The sequence below is a fragment of the Pezoporus occidentalis genome, unplaced genomic scaffold (genome assembly GCF_034315485.1).
Source record: "Pezoporus occidentalis ecotype Australia unplaced genomic scaffold, CSIRO_AGI_Poc_V1 ctg226, whole genome shotgun sequence".
Lineage (NCBI taxonomy): Eukaryota > Metazoa > Chordata > Aves > Psittaciformes > Psittacidae > Pezoporus > Pezoporus occidentalis.
The window spans coordinates 340,880-358,762 of NW_026914138.1; the positions used below are offsets into that span (position 1 = coordinate 340,880).

The 17,883-nt window shown below is 47.8% G+C and overlaps 1 protein-coding gene across 1 annotated transcript; it reads left to right on the top strand.

Moving 5' to 3' along the window:
- The first annotated feature begins 1,814 nt into the window (after nucleotides 1-1,814).
- Nucleotides 1,815-7,477, top strand: BMP10 (bone morphogenetic protein 10). The gene is made up of 2 exons (XM_062620962.1): nucleotides 1,815-2,526; nucleotides 6,196-7,477. Exons 1-2 carry the CDS (start codon nucleotides 2,193-2,195, stop codon nucleotides 7,137-7,139), a joined length of 1,278 nt encoding a protein of 425 aa, XP_062476946.1. The 5' UTR covers nucleotides 1,815-2,192; the 3' UTR covers nucleotides 7,140-7,477.
- The last annotated feature ends 10,406 nt before the right edge of the window (nucleotides 7,478-17,883 follow it).

Sequence of the window (17,883 nt, forward strand, 5' to 3'; positions counted from 1 at the left end):
TCATTTAACCTCATCTGCATTTAGATACATGAAACCAGAGCATTCTGGAATGGATATTTGAGCATTAAGCAAAGGAAACCACTTCTCCAGGTATTATTGCTCTCATGACAAATCTCCTACCTCCACAGCTGGAAGGGACAAGCCATCCTGAAGACTTTCCCTTATAGCAGCCAGTATTACACTACATGAAAGAGTTAAGGCTAAGCCTTTTCTCATGGTTATAATGTTAATCTCACTTCCTATGGCGTAAGGACCTTAGCTCTGCATAGTCAGGTGATGAATCACCACCAAAAGAAGCTCTTGCTTTTCTTTTCAAGTTAATGAACAGAAGTGACCTGAACTTGATTCCAGAATTTCCCCAAGTTTTCTGTGCTTAGCTCTGGAATGCCACAATATTCCAAGATGAGCCTTTCAGAAGGATTTATAGATAAACTTGCACAGATAACCATGAACTCCACAGTGAGGTCTGAATTAATCTTCTTAAGCTCAAATATCTATTTCTAATGTGGTGTATCGATAACAGGGACCTTGATAAAGTACTTGGCTTCTGTTGTCAAGCTCCCCATGCTCAGAAGAAGAAAAGTTGAATAAAACAACTAAAAGGCCATGCCAATGTCTGGCTCCATGGCAACAATACATGAATTCTCACAAAGATATTGCTATTTAAGACAAAAAATAGAGGATGAATTTAAACCATGGCTTGGGTATCATTCTCATTAAGTTAGATGGATCTGTGTCCCTTTGTGCCACTGATAGACTTGGGCTATTGAAAAGGGAAGAAAATTGCACAGATGGAGTAACAAATCTAGGGATGTGCTTAGCCATAATGGAAAAGGCTGAGCTCTGGCCCTGCTGCCAAAACAAGGGTGCATTCAAAAACCTCTATGTAGATCCAGAACACTGGAATGGACCATGTTATACAAGAACCAGACACATGTTTGCATGCACAGTGCTCCCATCTTGTGGACATCTCCATACCAAAGCAAAAGGGCCCACTAAAGAATTGTAGCACATCTTTTTGGCAATATCACTTCCCTGTTGAAACTCTGAGCTATTTGAACTGATGTGAAGGTGAAGTCAGAGTAGTCCTATGGCCTTTGTGTATTTTCAAGGGCTTTTAGATACTCACAGCACTGCCAAAGAGGTGAAATCAGGGATAACTGCAAGCTGCCAAGTCGCACAGATGAAGAAGGAAGGAGTTTCTGAACCCACTGCAAATGCTCCAGCTCTCTCTGTGTTTATGAGCATCTGTACGGCACTCAGCACTGAGCCCTCGCATCCAGCTGGTGCTGACCTTCAGCTCAGGGAAGAGTGGTTTATAGCAAAAATAAACCCTGCAAAAGAGCTAACAAATCCTTTAGCACTAAACCGTGGTGCCAGTGCAGTGTATGGTGCCTGTATAACGGAAAATGAAGTCCCAGCTTTACAGGCCATGCTCCTGGCTGGCATTTGATGTCTCTTCAATGGGCTCTTTCCAGCAAAGCCATTGCAAAGCTTTATAGTTGTGATGTGAGAAACTCTCCTTGCTCCTCTGCATTCAGGGCCTTGTACCTCCAGTATTGTGGTGGCACCTAGAGCTCCTCTCCCTATGTACGGGCAAAGAGGAACGGAGCTTTTCCTTACTTCTGTAAGCGTAATGTAAGGACTTGGCTCTGAAATCATAGAAACATGGAATAGTTAGGAGATGGGTTTTTAAAGGGCAGAGTTGTTACCTTCAAGGAGCGACTGCATGAAATTGGTGCGTTAAGATGGAGACTCTACAGAACTGAGCTCAAAACGCGCGTGGATGGGAGCTGTTGGTGTTCGGCAGCCGGCTCCCAGAGGCAGGGAGAAAGGGCAGCTCCTCTCCGAGAAGAAACTTGTCCTATCTCGGCGTGTCCTAGCGCAGAATGTTTACAAAACCCTCATTAAGGGAAAGGGGATTGCGAGATAGCAACAAATCTGGTGGACAGCTTACACGGCCCGAGATAAGAGAGGCAGGGCGACCACAGAGAGAGCAAGCCATATCCAATTACCGAGACCTGCTTTTGGGGAGGGGGAAGGGGGAGACAGGCAGGACGGATCACAAGCTTCAAGACAAGAGCTTCCAAACTTGTCATCCCGTCGTGACACGAGCACAGGGGATAAAACCGCCACTTAGCCCGCACGAGAGCTAGAGCTTGTTGAGTGCGGTTGGAGGCTCCAGAGAAGCCATGGATTCTCTAGTCCCCCGGCTGTGGGCTGCCCTCTGTCTCTTGGTTCACCTTGCCTCTTGCAGTCCCATCCTGAGCTTGGAGCACTCTTCCTTGGAGGAAGACGTGCCCCTTTTCGACGAGATCCTCTCCGAGCAGGATGGCGTTGATTTCAACACGCTGCTTCAGAACATGAAGAACGAGTTCCTGAAGACCTTGAACCTCTCTGACATTCCCCTGCACGAATCGGCCAAGGTGGATCCTCCAGAGTACATGCTCGAGCTGTACAACAGGTTTGCCACTGACAGGACGTCCATGCCCTCCGCCAACATCATTAGGAGCTTCAAAAACGAAGGTAAGAAATGTGCAATCTCTAGGAGAAGGAAATAGAAAAGAGCATCTTTATAGTCGGTGTGAAATATGTTCACCGGGCACGGAACGTGAACCGTATTAGGGGGAAAAAGGCCTTTCAATGAGGGTGGCATTGGGAATAGGCACCAGGGTTACCAGATCCCACTCCTAGTGTCATAGATCCCTTATCCTTCACTTTTGGGACTGAAAGGTTTTGGAGGAAGGTGTTTGTTTAATGTTTGGGCAGCACCAGATATAATGCAAGGGCATCAGTTCCATTATCCCCATAGTGATACGCATCGTTTGCAATTACATGATATCAAATGAATACTTTAAATAACGTTCGAAACTAAGGCAAGAAATGGTTTGACACACCATTTACAGGTGCAATATTTTCCTAAGAAATGGTTTTACACACTGTTCAAAGGTGCAGTATTTTCCTATTATGAGCTTAACCAAGTACAGGTTTCTATTAATATCCTCACTATTGATCCTCATGGGATTTGTAACATCTTCCTTTGGCATCTGAGCACAGATACATAGAAACACGTGAAGCAGAACTTTGGATAACCCTTAGGTTTTACTTTGGGAGAGTCGAATATTTCCTATTACAAGAAAAGGAAGCCTGATTGTGACTTGTTTCTGCTTCATCATTTCCTCTCAGCTCAATGAGGGCAAGAGAATGTTTCAGTGCTAACACTCCAGTTTGTCAATACCTATTTGCAGCAATACAGGTTTTATGTTAATGATGTGTTCCAACTAAACCCCAAATACCAATCACCCCACTGGGCAAACACGAATGCTGTGATTTGGTTTAACTACTCAGGGGCAGACGTAGCTATTCAAACTGCTGAGGGGCTTCTCTCATCCTTTCTTAGCCTAAATAATGAAGTATAAGGTTGTTATTACTCTTTCTATAGCATTTGCCATTTGAAGCTATGACCTGTAAGGAGAGGCTACGTGCAAGTCATGCAGTGAGGTGCAAGGAGAGAATCCAAAAGCTCTGCTCTGCCCTCCTGCCAGGCCTGGGCACGCTTTACCAGCAGCCTGCTTCTGGTTTAAATGTGGTTTAAACCTTCTTTATGTATTCTTTTCTCCAGTGCAGAGAAATCTATTAAAGGCTTGGTGGCAAAGCACTTAACACCCACTGGGGAGCAGTTACTCACCCAAACAGCCCTACCTGTCACTGCTCATCGGTATAAATGAAGACATGCAGGAACGTGCATCGTTCTTTTCCCATTGTGCACTAGCCATAAAAAGTAAATGGGATAAAACTGGTCCAGTACAAGGTGCTAAAACATAAACTACAGCGTGGTTTAGTGACACAAGGCATCATCCCACTGACAAAATCAGGTTTGCAGGTCTGGAAAGGGACAGACCGACCTTTTGCAGTGGTTCACAGTTCTGTGCCCTGCTGTAGCCATCACTTGGCTTCACTCTCTGTCATGTCAGTATTTCTCTCCCCTTTTCCAATGCAAACCAGCAAGAGGTGAAGTGAGACAGACGGCTGATGTTAAGACAGCTTCATAGGAGCACCCGGTTAAAGGGACTGTGCATGTTTGTTACATGTCTTCGGAGTCTGCGTAACCAAGAACCATCCACTTCATGCTAAAGATAGGGAAATTAATCACTTGCAATGATAAAGGCAGTAGAAACAGACCATGGAGCATTTTTGTTCACCTGCCTGCTGAAAATTGGCAGTAATGGTGCTTCCATTGTCCATTAAATCCCTTATTATAGAGCTGTAACACACTGCACGGCTGGCATCAGCTCTTTGTTTAACCCATGGCCCGTAATGTCTGCATTCTAAATGGGACTAATCAGTTCTTAAAACTTGAATAAAGGTCTCAAGGGAAATCTTTCATTTCCTATGGACTCCAGAGCTCTCTTCCTGATCCTACCAGGGAGGCACTGGGAGCAGTAGGAGACACTTCACCCTATGGATTTCCTAGCTAAAGATCAGAGTCACATCCTGACTTAGAACTGAACACTTCCCATGCCCTGCTAGCGCTCACCTGGCTTCTTACACATAATGTAGCTTTCCACTGCCTTCTGGTGAGCTTCTTGGGCTTATCTATATGACCAGGAGGCATTTCTCCACCCTGTCATTATAAGTACTCATTGCAGACTTGTTGTAGCATAGCAAGGTCTAGGAAACCCCAGAGATTACCTTCAGGATGGAGATTACAGCTAAGCTTGAACAGCATTGCCTCTCAGCTCATGGTTTGCTCCTACCCTGGTGCTGTGCAAAGCATCTCCAGCTCCCACCTTTACCAACTGACTTGTAGGGAAGCGAAAGCAGAATCACCCCTCATTTACGAACAGATGGCAGTGCAGAGGTGCCTCAAGCAGGACAATGTGCTAAAGTCAACTGCACTCCTGGAGCATGGCCAATATTTGCAGTGTTAACGGCATCATTTTCCTACAAACATACCAAAATTGGAGAAGTCAGAGATGAACAGTTTGCATTTGCAGACATGTTACCATAGTCCCTATGCCCTGATCTGTCTCCTGAGTTAGAAGCAGAGAGCGCAGTAACTCAGCAGCAAATACACAGTCCCTAGAAATTAGAAACCTGGAGAGGGGCTTTGGCCAAGGGCCTGTAGGGACAGGCCAAGGGGAATGGCTTTAACCTGCCTGAGGGGAGACTGAGATGAGCCCTTAGGCAGAAGCTCTTCCCTGTGAGGGTGATGGGACACTGGGATGGGTTGAACAGAGAAGCTGTGGCTGCCCCATCCCTGGCAGTGCCCAAGGCCAGGTTGGACACAGGGGCTTGGAGCAAGCTGCTCCAGTGGAAGGTGTCCCTGCCCGTGGCAGGGGTTGGAGCTGGATGAGCTTTAAGGTCCCTTCCAAGGGGGGACCCATTGCAGGGCTCTATGATGAGCTGAGTCCTGCCTGGTGTGAAGAAACGCATACTGCTCGTGCATAAACAAACAGTGCAGATAGGGCAGATGTCCTGATGGACAAACAGTCATTACACACTTATATGGCAAAAGTGCCTGGTTGAGTACAGCTGTTTGACTGCTCACTTGAAGCCCGTTGAGGCTGTGGCAGGATTTGTGCTGACTGGTGGTTCAAACGGGACGTTCACCGCCTGCTCTTCCTAACCAGGAACCTTTACATCTTCCAAAGCAACTTTTCCTCCCTTAGCGCTTGTCCCTCTCAGTTTCTGAAGGCTGTTTCAACAGCTCAGCACAAACATGCTGAGCAGACACAGATCCAGCCTGCTGCTCTTGCATGCACGGTTTATAGGTCACCCATCTCATGTTCATGCCATATCCCTCTTCCCTTCCTGTTCTGCAGCAATGATTTTCCCCATTTAAAATAGTTGCTGTGCAGCGACCATGAAGCAGTTTGTATTTCAGTATTAGGCGACGCATTCTTAATCCATAATGCTTCCAGGTGACAAGGAAATGCCTGGAAGGCAGGGGGATAGAAGGAGAACCTGTAAATCCAGGTTTATGCTCTCTAGCATGGTTGGGATCTTGCTGTCCTTGCATAGCTAAAAGGAAGTCAGCCCTTTTCCCAAGTCTGATTTTGGGAGAGGGTAAAATCCACTCTCCTGGAATGAGCTGAAACCAAGCCATGCAAAAGGTAGCAACTGAACTTCTGTGCACGTGTTGCTGGGTGCATTTATGACCCTTCATAAATATTTGATCTTTGTCATTTCCAGACTTGGCTTCCCACCCTATTGGTGTCACAGGAATTCGGAAGTACCCTCTTCTATTCAATGTTTCCATCCCTCACCATGAAGAGATCACCATGGCGGAGCTGCGGCTCTACACCTTGGTGGAACGGGACCAGATGCTCTATGATGGGCTCGACCGGAAAGTCACCATTTTTGAAGTGCTGGAAAATGACCACCTGGGGGTAGGAGAAGAGAGGAAGATAATGGCACTGGCATCCAGGCACATCTATGGCACGAGCAGTGAGTGGGAGAGCTTCGAGGTGACCGAAGCCATCAGGCGCTGGCGAAGGGCAGGGTTGACCACGCACCGGCTGGAGGTTCATATAGAGAGCAGGGAAGGGGAGGAGCAGAACGGAGAAGGGAAGCTCGATATCGACATCAACTCCGAGGCAAAGCACGTGCCCCTGTTGATTGTGTTCTCTGATGACCAAAGCAATGACAAGAAAGAGGAGAAGCAAGAGCTGAACGAGATGATAGACCACGAGCAGCTCCTGGACTTGGAGAACCTGGAGGCTGGCAACTTCCATGGCCAGCCTGGGGAGGAAGCGCTGCTCCAGATGCGCTCCAACATCATTTACGACTCCACTGCCCGAATCCGGAGGAACGCAAAAGGCAACTACTGCAAAAAGACCCCGCTCTACATCGATTTCAAGGAAATAGGTTGGGATTCCTGGATCATCGCCCCGGCGGGCTACGAAGCTTACGAGTGCCATGGAGTGTGCGCCTACCCCTTAACAGAGCACGTCACGCCAACGAAACACGCCATTGTCCAGACTTTGGTTCACCTGAAGAATCCCCAGAAAGCCTCCAAGGCCTGCTGTGTGCCCACCAAACTCGATCCCATCTCTATCCTCTATTTAGATGCAGGGGTGGTCACCTACAAGTTCAAATACGAAGGCATGGTGGTATCAGAGTGTGGCTGCAGATAGTAGAGGGGAGCTCGAGCAGAGGGGAGTGCACAGTGGGGAGTATTTAATGATTCAGTCTGTAAATTTGTACATTTTGGATTTCCTATTTAATAAGGTTATTTAATGAGGCATGTACAGATAATTGTGTGTTTCCTGGTAGGGGAATGGGCAAGTTGTGACCGTAGGGAATGTATATTTTGTTCCATTGCTTCTTGCTGTTCTTCACTGTCCATGTTATGGCTGCATCTCACTTCCTGGCAGGGCATAGAGCAGATCACTGGGTTGTCTGGGAGGTTCCTTGTGCCAAAGGGGCACATGCAAGTTCACAGAAATAAAAACGTATTTTTGTACTTAATAAATGCTGATTGGTATTGAGAGGGATTTCCAGAGCTATTAAAGGGCATAGAATAGAATCATGGAATCAACTAGGTTGGAAAAGACCTTTAAGATCATCCAGTCCATCCATCCCCAGGCACTGCTAAGGCAACCACTAACCCATGTCAATAAGGACCTCATCGACATGGTTTGGGAATTGAACCCAGGATAAGATCCCAAGTCCCAATAATTCTCAAGCTCCCAAACCCCAAAGGGACAAAAAGGTGTTAAACTTTGCTCCTTTTTTCTTAAGCGTCTTTAATCTCTCCCTATCTCATTGAGACTGGCAGGGATGCTCTGGTATCTGGAGCAGAAGGGAACCATTCCCTTTCCCATCTTTCCTGGTGGAGCAATGGGCCCCATAGGTTTATGCAGTGCTCTGACAGGCAATGGCAGAATTCCCTTGTGTGTGGTTGTTACAGAAGACGCTTGTGTAAAGCACTGGTTTTGCTGCATTATCCATGCCCTATCTCCAGAGCAGAAATAACTGCAGCACACTTCCCGAATCCTTGAAACTATACCAGTTTATACCAGCTAAGAAACCTGTCCCTCTTCCCAACCCAGCAAACCACATCCGATACAGCTCCGCAACCCAATTCACATGGCCAAGTAGGATTGCATTTAGTCTGCATCGAGCTAGCTAGAAGAGGAAACCCCTTTGTGCCAGCTAGATAGAGAGGATCTTTCCTTTATGTATGTGCTGACGTTGTTAATTCATAAAGATATTGCCATCCCCCCCCTTTAAACTCCATAGGATGGAGTCACATGCCATGTTTCCACCGCTCTTCTGCAACCCGCGGTGGAGATAAGGAGGTGTCGGAGCTCAGAAACAATAGACCCGTCACTTTATTTATACTAAGCTGCAAATTTGTCAGATTCTTGGGGAAGTGCAAGTGACGCTGACTCCTCCAGCCTGTCCCAGAGCCCGCTCCCTGCCCTGCATCTGGTGCTCACAAAGCTATCTTCCCGGGAAGAGATAAGGCTCTTTGAAAGCATCACTCGAGCGCTTCATGGGAATGAGCACAAATGACTTTATCGTGCACCAACTGAAAGCCAGTTTCACCTATTTTCACACATACTCTTCTGTGCTTCCCATAATTTATTGACCTATTTATTGACCGCCTGCCTTTGTAACATAATGTAGAATACAGAATGTTTTATTTTTGTGCTTGTGTGTAATCCTACTTGGATAAAACCTTGTACCGATCCTGTTTTACATGGAATCTTTCTGTTGAGATGTGCTGCACAGACATGGGTGTTGCTGATCTATTTTCCTCCTCTAGATATTCATAAACACCATGTAACCGTTCTCTTCCTTGCTCATGGAGTGGTTCACTCACTGCAGTGATTTATAATGGCATTCTGGAGCACTTGTCCAACATGTAAGTTCTCTAGCAGGGGTATCACTGCTCTAAGTGGTCAGTGGTGTAGTTTATTGTAGACTTCCACAGTCTCCCCTCGTGCTGCCTGTTTCCTGATAGCAGGATTGCTGTGGGGCTGTATTGCTTTATGGCTGTGACAGCCTGTGGGTGACTGACACTGTCACAGAGCCTTCCCCACTGCAATCAGCCTCTGCTTAATGGCACGTTAAAGGAATTCGTTAGAGGTGTGATGTTTCGCTCTGCTGACATGAACTGCAGCAGCCAACGGTTGAAGTGTGACCACACAGCTCCTTTCAAAACTATCCATGATTCTTATGAAGCCATTTGCCAAGACAAACCATTCACCTTGTTAGGAGTGATAATCCAGCATTAGGGAGATAATCCGACATTGCCTTTTATCATCTCTTTTCCGCGACCGGCCCCGTGGCAGTGATGTGAGCAGAGTGCTCTTTGCACCACTGTCCTTTCCTGAACAGTGCCAACCTGCCTGAAGAGGCCCTAAAAATCATCAATAACCCACTGTAATCACCCATAATCACTGTTCCCATTCAAGTGACCACGTAGCAAAGCAGAGTGGCTGCTTTCACACTCTCTTAAAGCCAGAGATTTGTGTAATGGAGCAGATACAGTGCGTTACGGCACCCAAAGGTGGGTAGGCACGTAGTGTTAGCAGTTAGTAAACCTGCAGGTGTGAATTTATACAAGATCAGTAAAAACAGCAGGGCTGGTTTTCTAGAATTAGGGCTCAGAGAGCATTTTTATGTTAATATTAGTGACTTTTTTGTAAAGAAACAAGGACCCTGCTGGTGATTGAAGGGGACTTCAGCCAGAGTTTGGGGTGAAAACTGTAAAGCATGACACATCCCCTATTGTGCTGTTCTGGGAGAAAACGGAGCATCCCTTGAATCAGCTGCACTTATGCTGTTCATAACCTGCGAGTAGAACTACTGTGAACGGTATTTTGTATGCCTGTTAACATTGCATGCTTGCTTTATGAGCAAACCTTTACCTTACCTTTGAATCTCATTACACAGAGACATTTGCTGGCCGTTCCTGCAGTTAGATGGCAGAGATGAGGCAAAATAGCACCAAAACCAAATGGGAGCAGTTATTTTGTAGAGCTTTCCCTAAGCAGCAAACGAAGGTTGGTTCCACGAGCTCAGAAGTGTCTGTCCATGTGTATATAACACTCACAAAGAACATGGTGAGTGTGTGACAAGAGCCAGTGCTGCCAAGATGTAGTGCTGGGAATGTCAGAAGTCCCGGAATAAATATCCCACTGCATGTTTTCATTTCCTTCCCTTCCTTCCTTCTATCCATCCACATTGGTACTGTGACTATTTCTAAAGAAAATGATTTTTCACATTAAATAGTAGCATGCATTGATCTTCCTCTTATTTCTAATCTATTTTCTATCAACATGCCACCAGTTGCTTGACTTCAATCTTGAAAGCACAAACCAATTTTAGAGAGGTCTGAAAAAATATAGAAGTATCTATCTTTCCATCCATCCATCCATCCATCCATCCATCTTTCCATCCATCCATCCATCCATCTATCCATCCATCCATCCATCCATCCATCCATCCATCCATCCATCCATCCATCCATCCACCCATCCTTCCATCCATCCATCCATCCATCCATCCATCCATCCATCCATCCATCCATCCATCCTTCCATCCATCCATCCATCCATCCATCCATCCATCCATCCATCCATCCATCCATCCATCCTTCCATCCACCTATCTACCCATCCATCCACGCACCCATCCATCCATGCCTCCATCCATCCACCCACCCACCCACCACCCAGCTATCCGTCTCTGGTTTATTTCATGCCACTAAAGGAGGCACCAACCCCATCTCACCAAAATCAGCATCACTTGGATTTTTGCTTTCATCTGTTTCTAACTGAAGATGTATAAGAAGCATGAGCCCCTTTTTGCTATATGAAACCCCAGGCAGTGTGAATGGGACAGGAAGAGGGGTGGGAGCAGAAACAATTGAGACAAGGAGAGGACAAGCTGGATAACACATCAGTAAGGGGGTTGAGGGGAGAGCTTTGGTCTCGCATTGCTGCTCTTAGACCAACACCACACACAGTGTCTCCAGAAGAGCATGAACTTCAAGATGTGTTGCTCCTTGCTTGGCCCTTGAAGCTGTATCCTCTCCTGTGCAAACCCTCAGCACCAATCCCAGGTTTCACAAGGTGCTTGCAAGTCTAAGGTTCCCATAAATGATCCGCATCTCTTAGCTCTCTGCACATGGACTAGAATTCCTCAAACAGGTTTCTCCCCGGAGTTTTATCCCTTGCTTGGGTGTGATCCCAGGGCTCCAGGCTCACCCTGCAGAGCTGACTGAGGATACAGATTCCTGCCTTTTTGAGTGTTAGAGCTTTTCCTGCCACCACTGCAGATGGGCTGCTGGGGAGAAGGGGCAGAGCCTCGCACTGTTCTGGCAGCAAAGCCCAGCACCCAGCTCCCTGGCAGTGCCTGCTGCTGGCTTGTGCCACCCTTTGGGGGTGCCCAAATGAGAGTCCTTGAGGAGAAAGAAAGCATTCCTGGGTGCTGTGGACACATAACCTCTTGCGAAGCCAGTGGGTGTTCAAAGCCAAAGAGCCAAAAGCGTGAGGTTCAGCCTCCCCAGACCTGAGGTCACTTAGGAAAACCACCTCCCAAAGCAACCACCTTCCAAAACCTATGGCCAGCTTCTCCTCACTGCCCTTCTTAGACAGAGAGCAGAGCAGAGCAGAACCTGCAGCAGCCTAGAACAAGAGAAACCTCTTGCATTAACATCCTCAGAGCCTGGCTCACCTACGGTTGCATTCAGCGTTTGCTGTGCACCACGTTGAGCCAAACCCAGCAAAATCTGTCGGTTTTTAGGGGGGTTAAAAAAGCAAAGAGAAAGGAAGAGTTCTGGCACTTGAACATCTGCTGCAAGCGTTTGAAAAACTACAGCCCAGTGTTAATTTAAACTTCCTTAGAAGCCAGTTCAACGTTTGGAGTGCAAACACCGTTAATAGGATGGGAACCGGGGTGCTGGTGCTTTGCTTACTATATTGGGAAACAAAGCCAGGACAAAACTAGCTCGAGATAGAGGTTTGTTTATACTGCTGACCCATCTGTCTTCATTAACGCTCTATTTACAGGAAAAGCCAAAGAATCAGCTTCTGCTCCTGCTTCAATTGCAACAGCCACAAAGAAAGGCGGAATGGTTCAACTAAAAATGGAAATCCTTATCAGCACCCCTTGGAAGAGGAGGTTTATTATATGGAGTGTGTTAGTGTTGGGTATGAGAGCTGGGGCTGGGCAGTGTGGCCAGAGCTGCGTGTTCCTAGCGCAGGCAGCATTGGAGTGTAGAGTGCTCAGGGAGGTGCCTATGGAGCAGAAAACAGAAACCAGCCACAAATCGGGAGCTGGGTCCTACCCTAAGCTCCTGCTTTGAGCTCTAAGGGAGAAATGAGGTGTGTTTTCTCCTATACACAGGGTAACGGAGTGATTTTGGGGTGTGAAAAGGGACACATTTGAGGCTACACCTTGGCATGGCATAGAATCATAGAGTCAACCGGGTTGGAAAAGACCTTTAAGGTAATAAAGTCCAACCCAAGCTGTCTCTGGCACTGACACCAGATAAGGAGGAGACCCCTTTGTCTTATCTACAAGTAAAGGGACAACACTTGAATGCCTACAGTTTAGATGCCTAAATGGGAACAGATGGAAGGCACCCCAATGGTGTCTACCCTGACTGTCCTGTTGGATGCATCTGGAACCCAAAGAAGACTGGAGTTTATGGCTTAGCACCCCCAGTGAAAACAGTGTCAAACCTATGCTGTGCACATGAACTTCTTCAAATCATCATCTCAGGAAGAGGAAAAAGCTGAGTTTTGCCTTCACAGCCCATTGAGATAGAGACACCCCTTCAAAATCAAACCCATACTCTCCTTCTGTAAACCATGACACCATTCATCTCCAAGGGCAGGCCTATCAGTGTTATCATCTCATTTACACATCCCACTACAGGGGCAGGCTTCCAATTGACCTCAGCACCCACATTCTGGGAACAGATGTGGCTGCTAAGCATCTTGTCTTGCTTTCCTTCACCCCTCATGCCTGCCTTGCTCTCCTTCTTCCCTCTATCCCTCTCCATCCACTTTTGCTCAGTCAGGGCAGCTTGGGTTTGAATCCCTGCAAGCCATTCCCCAGGGAGCAGGAATCGAAGCACGTCATTTTCCTGCCCCATTCCCACAGGAGCAGCGCACTGGGGGAACATTAAGGATGTTGGAAGCAGTAGAAGGAGCAGCCGTTAGAATTCCTGCCTCTTTTCCCTGATAAAAGTGGAGGGAAACATCCACCTTTTGATACCCTTGTCAAGAAGATGAATAGTGAATGGGGGTCCAGCTCTTCCTGCTGAAGTCTTGGTAACATCTCCTGCAGCAGCTGAGGACATCCACATGCTGGTAAATGCCAGTTCACTCTCCTGCCTCTCACAGAGATGTCAGTCCAAGCAGGAGTTGAGCTAATGTTTAGCAGTGGCAATCTCTGCTTCCAAGCCCATCTCAGCACACAGCATTCCTGGTCAAACCCATTAGGAGATGGCTGCATCATCCCAGCAATCTGAGCTACTTTGTAGAGCAGAGAACACCAGAAAACGTAGGAGAGCTCTCTTCCATGTGCACTGCAACACATCCTCCTCCGGGCAAGTGAGCTTACCATGGGAATAGGAAGTTTGATCCCTTGTTTTACTCTGCCAGATACATGCCCAATGTGATTCCATCCACAATGCAAACTACTCAACCTCCTGCTTAGCATTTTGAGGGCTTAGAGGCACCTTTGATTGCATTTTTAAGTGAACAAAGGAAATAAGAGGGATAAAAGCAGTCGACATGGAAATGAAGGCTCTGAAAGGAGAGGAACGGGTTTCTGTACCTCACAGGAGCTGCTGCCTGCCCTATCTGCAGCGACTTTAGGCTGAGGGGATGCTCATTGCAGCACTGGAGCTCCCCAAACAATGCCCTTCAGGCCTGTGTGGCTGAGGCTGTCCAGGATGTGAGCTTCGGATGGTGTTGAAAAGATACGTGTTGAGTTAAGTGAGAAGGTTTAAATACGGGGTGGTCTCTGCAATCAAGTACAGTAGCTCGCTAGCAACAGCAGCTAAACAACAGCCCAACCTTCCTTAGCTCTCAGGTTTATGTTGGCTTTGCTGTAGCAACTCCTTATCTGCCAGAGATTAGAGCTTTTTAAATCAGTTGTTGTGAGATTTGGTGGAATCCATTTCCTGAGCTGTCACCGCTGGCTAATCAGGCAAAGTCCAAAGGCAAAGCCTTGGGAGAGTGGGAAAGCAGAGCCAAGCCGTTGTCCTGCGGTACTGAATGTGCTCTCTTTGCTTTATCGCTACCAGAGTTTAGGTGCCCAGCTCAAGATACTGATACACAGAGAAGCCTACTGCCTGAAACAGGAGCCAGCTGAGCTGTTAGCACAGCAAGTGTCTTATTATAGGGGAAATGAGCCCTTTCCCCATTTCTACTAGCAACTGTGGTTACAGTTAGAATAGTAAGCAATAGTAAGCTGTAACTCTTCAGCAGTTATTGCTTCCCGTGCTCGCTCTTCACCAGACCTATGAAATCCCAACCTCAATTCCTTTAGGGGTTAAAATGGGAGAGGGAATCCATTGGAAACCCACACAGTGAGGAACCTAATGGGCTGACCCAACTGTTGAAGCAGTTTCAGTGATTTGAGCTGAGACAGAACACAGAGCATCCCGACATCATGCAAATACAACTTATGGATGTACCAAAGCCGAAGTCACTCTTGCAGGGAAAGCAAGACGCGCTCGAGCACAGCTGCTTCCCTTGCTGAACTCCCTCCTTTTCCCTCGGGATTTCTCCAGCTCCCATCGTTTCTTGTTCTTTCGCCCTCCGTTGCCGATGGAGGACTTACACCAGCCACAGCAACGTTGATGGCACGTCTCGCGCTTCCTCTGCCTGCCCCAATTAGTGCACTGCAGATAAGCAGCAGCAGGAGCAGCAGTGCCTGCGGGACACGCGTCCTTCCTGAGGGGCTGCCACACGCATTCCTCCGGGACACTGCTCAGGGCACTGCAGGCAACGCTAATGAGCTCCAGGGCAGGCAAAGTATTTATCCAAGGGCCTCAGTGAGCTCCCCAGAGCTGATTAACCCCTGCTGCTGCTGCTGCAAGAGGAAGAGAAGCTTAGAGGCATGGAATCCCAGCCTGGTTTGGGTTGGAAAGGACCTTAAAGCTCATCCAGTTCCAGGGACCCCTTCCACTAGAGCAGCTTGCTCCAAGCCCCTGTGTCCAACCTGGCCTTGAACACTGCCAGGGATGGGGCAGCCACAGCTTCTCTGGGCACCCTGTGGAATGCAGCAGCCTTTGAGGGCTCTGGTAGCACCCCTGTTAATCAATGAACTGTACTTCTAGACCTGCCCTTGGCTGTTCTATCCATAGTTATCCCTATTTGGTAGCATTCTCTCATGCTTGCATCATTCTTCTCAAGGAAGAAACCAGCGTCTTCACCACTAGCATCGATGTTGTCAGCACTTCTGGCCTAAAACCTTTAGACTAAAGCTAATAAAAGGAAGGGTTATCTGGCAAGCCCAGAGATGAGTTAGCATCACATTTCTAGCAGAGATTGGGGTCCAGGACTCCCAAGTCTTTGTCTGTCTCTGCTTTGGATGTGTTCTACAAATATCATCAAAGGCTTCATTACTTTTAGGTTGAGTTTTTGTGCTGAGGGCAAAAAAACCATCTGTGCCCTCGATGGCTTGACTTTCATTGGGATAGAGGACTCATTGGTTCAGCTTGAATGGTGCTGCTGACTCCTTTGCCTTGACTGGCCTAGGCCCTGTAAGGCTTGAACTGCTTCAGGCTCCTCTTCCTGGGCTCCTTACTTGTTGGTGTGCAAGCTAAGACCAAAGCAACCATCAGTCCTACACCAGTGTCCTAAGAAGCACTCTAGATGCAAACCACATGAAGGCCCCATCCCCACGTTGGGATGGATGTCAGCGTATGGGATTTCTTCACAAATGGAACAAAGACTCTGCCACCCTTTCAGTTTTAAAAGCCACCCTGCTTGCCGTTATCTCTGCATTTGAGTGAGCAGAAGCAGGGCAGAGTGGATGACAGCAATTTAATCTGCTCTGCTTTTCCATGCCTTCTTGTGCTACCCTTGATCCCAAGCCAATGCCCTTCCACTGCCAGCTAGGGGAAAGATCCAGTCTTATGGAGCTGATGAGCTTCTAAACATGTATCCCAGGTCTTCTGCAAACTGGAAGTGTGATTTGTCCCCTTCTTCTTGACACTGGATAGGAGGAGGGCAGCAAGGGACCAGGATATTCCCATTCTCCCAGCAGAAACATCCCTTAGAGTGGACATTTCAATTGACCTTTCACTCCTCAGCGCTGCCTATAGCTGTTGTGTTGGGAACAACTGTCCTTGGGGTGCTCGGCTGGCCTCCTGACTCCTTTTGGGTTGGCATTTCCTTTGAGTTCAGTGGTTAAAATGAACACCTTATTTCTAGCAGTATCAGAAACGCAGATGTATGCAAAGGGAACGCTGGGCAGCGTTGGAAAATCCTCCTCTGAGCCCTAGGATGGGACACACGGCGTAAAGATGTCACTGGAAAGACTTAAAAGCTGCACTGGCCATAGGGATCCAGCATGGACCTCATCCAGAGCATGCAGAGAGCAGGGGGAGCCTCTCCGGCTGGATGGCAGCCTGGGCTGGCCCTTATCAGGTTGATGGGGAAGGAAACAAGGCAACACCTCTGGGAAAGGCAAGATTCACCCCTCACATGCTCAGGAAGCAGATGCCAAGCTGATGCTTATCCTCATTTCTTTAATAAGAGCCCAAAGCCTGGCCCCTGCTGCTAAAACACACTCGTTTGGAAATAGCTCCCTGGATGCAGCAAAGAGCATCTTGGCCAGCTGACGAGATTAAAGGCACATTCCCTGCTCCCAGTTCCTGTTCTCGGCACATTGTGTTAAGAGGGTTGAAATATCACATCGTGTTTTTACATGTGATAAAGCAAATTTGCACCAGCCACACCAGTGGCTGCTGACGGCGCTGGGGACAGCACCACGCAGGGATGCCTTTTGGACAGGGTTAGGCAGGGGAATGAATGGCACCTGGTGAAGCTTCCCTATAGGATGTTCAAGGCCAGGTTGGACACAGGGGCTTGGAGCAAGCTGCTCTAGTGGAAGGTGTCCCTGCCCGTGGCAGGGGTTGGAGCTGGATGAGCTTTAAGGTCCCTTCCAACCCAAACCAATGGAAATTGCCCTCACACTCACACTGCCCACCTGGCTGCTGGATTTACCTGGAATTAGAAGCTTTATTTATTAAGAAACAACATTCCCAATGAACACTTGTGTTGATGGGAATTATCTACTCAGAAAACCCTTGTAAAGGAGAACAGAATGGACCTAGACCTAGCACACATGTGATGAGCTTTTGCCAACGTGGGTGCTCCAGGGAAGAAGCTGTCCCAACAGGAGCCTCTCTGCAGTATTCACCACACAAGCATCACTGCATTTACCTGCTTCAGTAACTCCCCATTCCTAAACCTGCGGGGTTTTTATGCTGGAATGGGTGAGCATTCCCCCTAAAAGGGTTCTTATTCAGGCAGCTCCTGCCCCTGCTCCCCTGCCTGCTTCCCTCCTGCCCCACGATGGTCCTTGCTTTATGAGCATCCTATTTGCCAGGCTGGTTTTCCTGCAGACCAGCCGGCTCCGCAGCATCCCTGCGCTGCAGCAAGGTGGCAGGAAAACACAAATCAAATGGGACATTGGGACTGCATCCAGGGACTGCTCAGTCTGGGGACCTCTTTTGTCTCTTCCCACCTTGGTGAAGAGTAACTCATGCACCGAGTCTCTATTTGGCTGTGTTACTAAAAGCAGCTTGGTTTCGGGGTGTAACAGAAGGATGGATTGCATTGCTGGGGAGAACAGCATGTTCTCACTGCTTTCCTGTGTATAAACCACCCTAAGCACT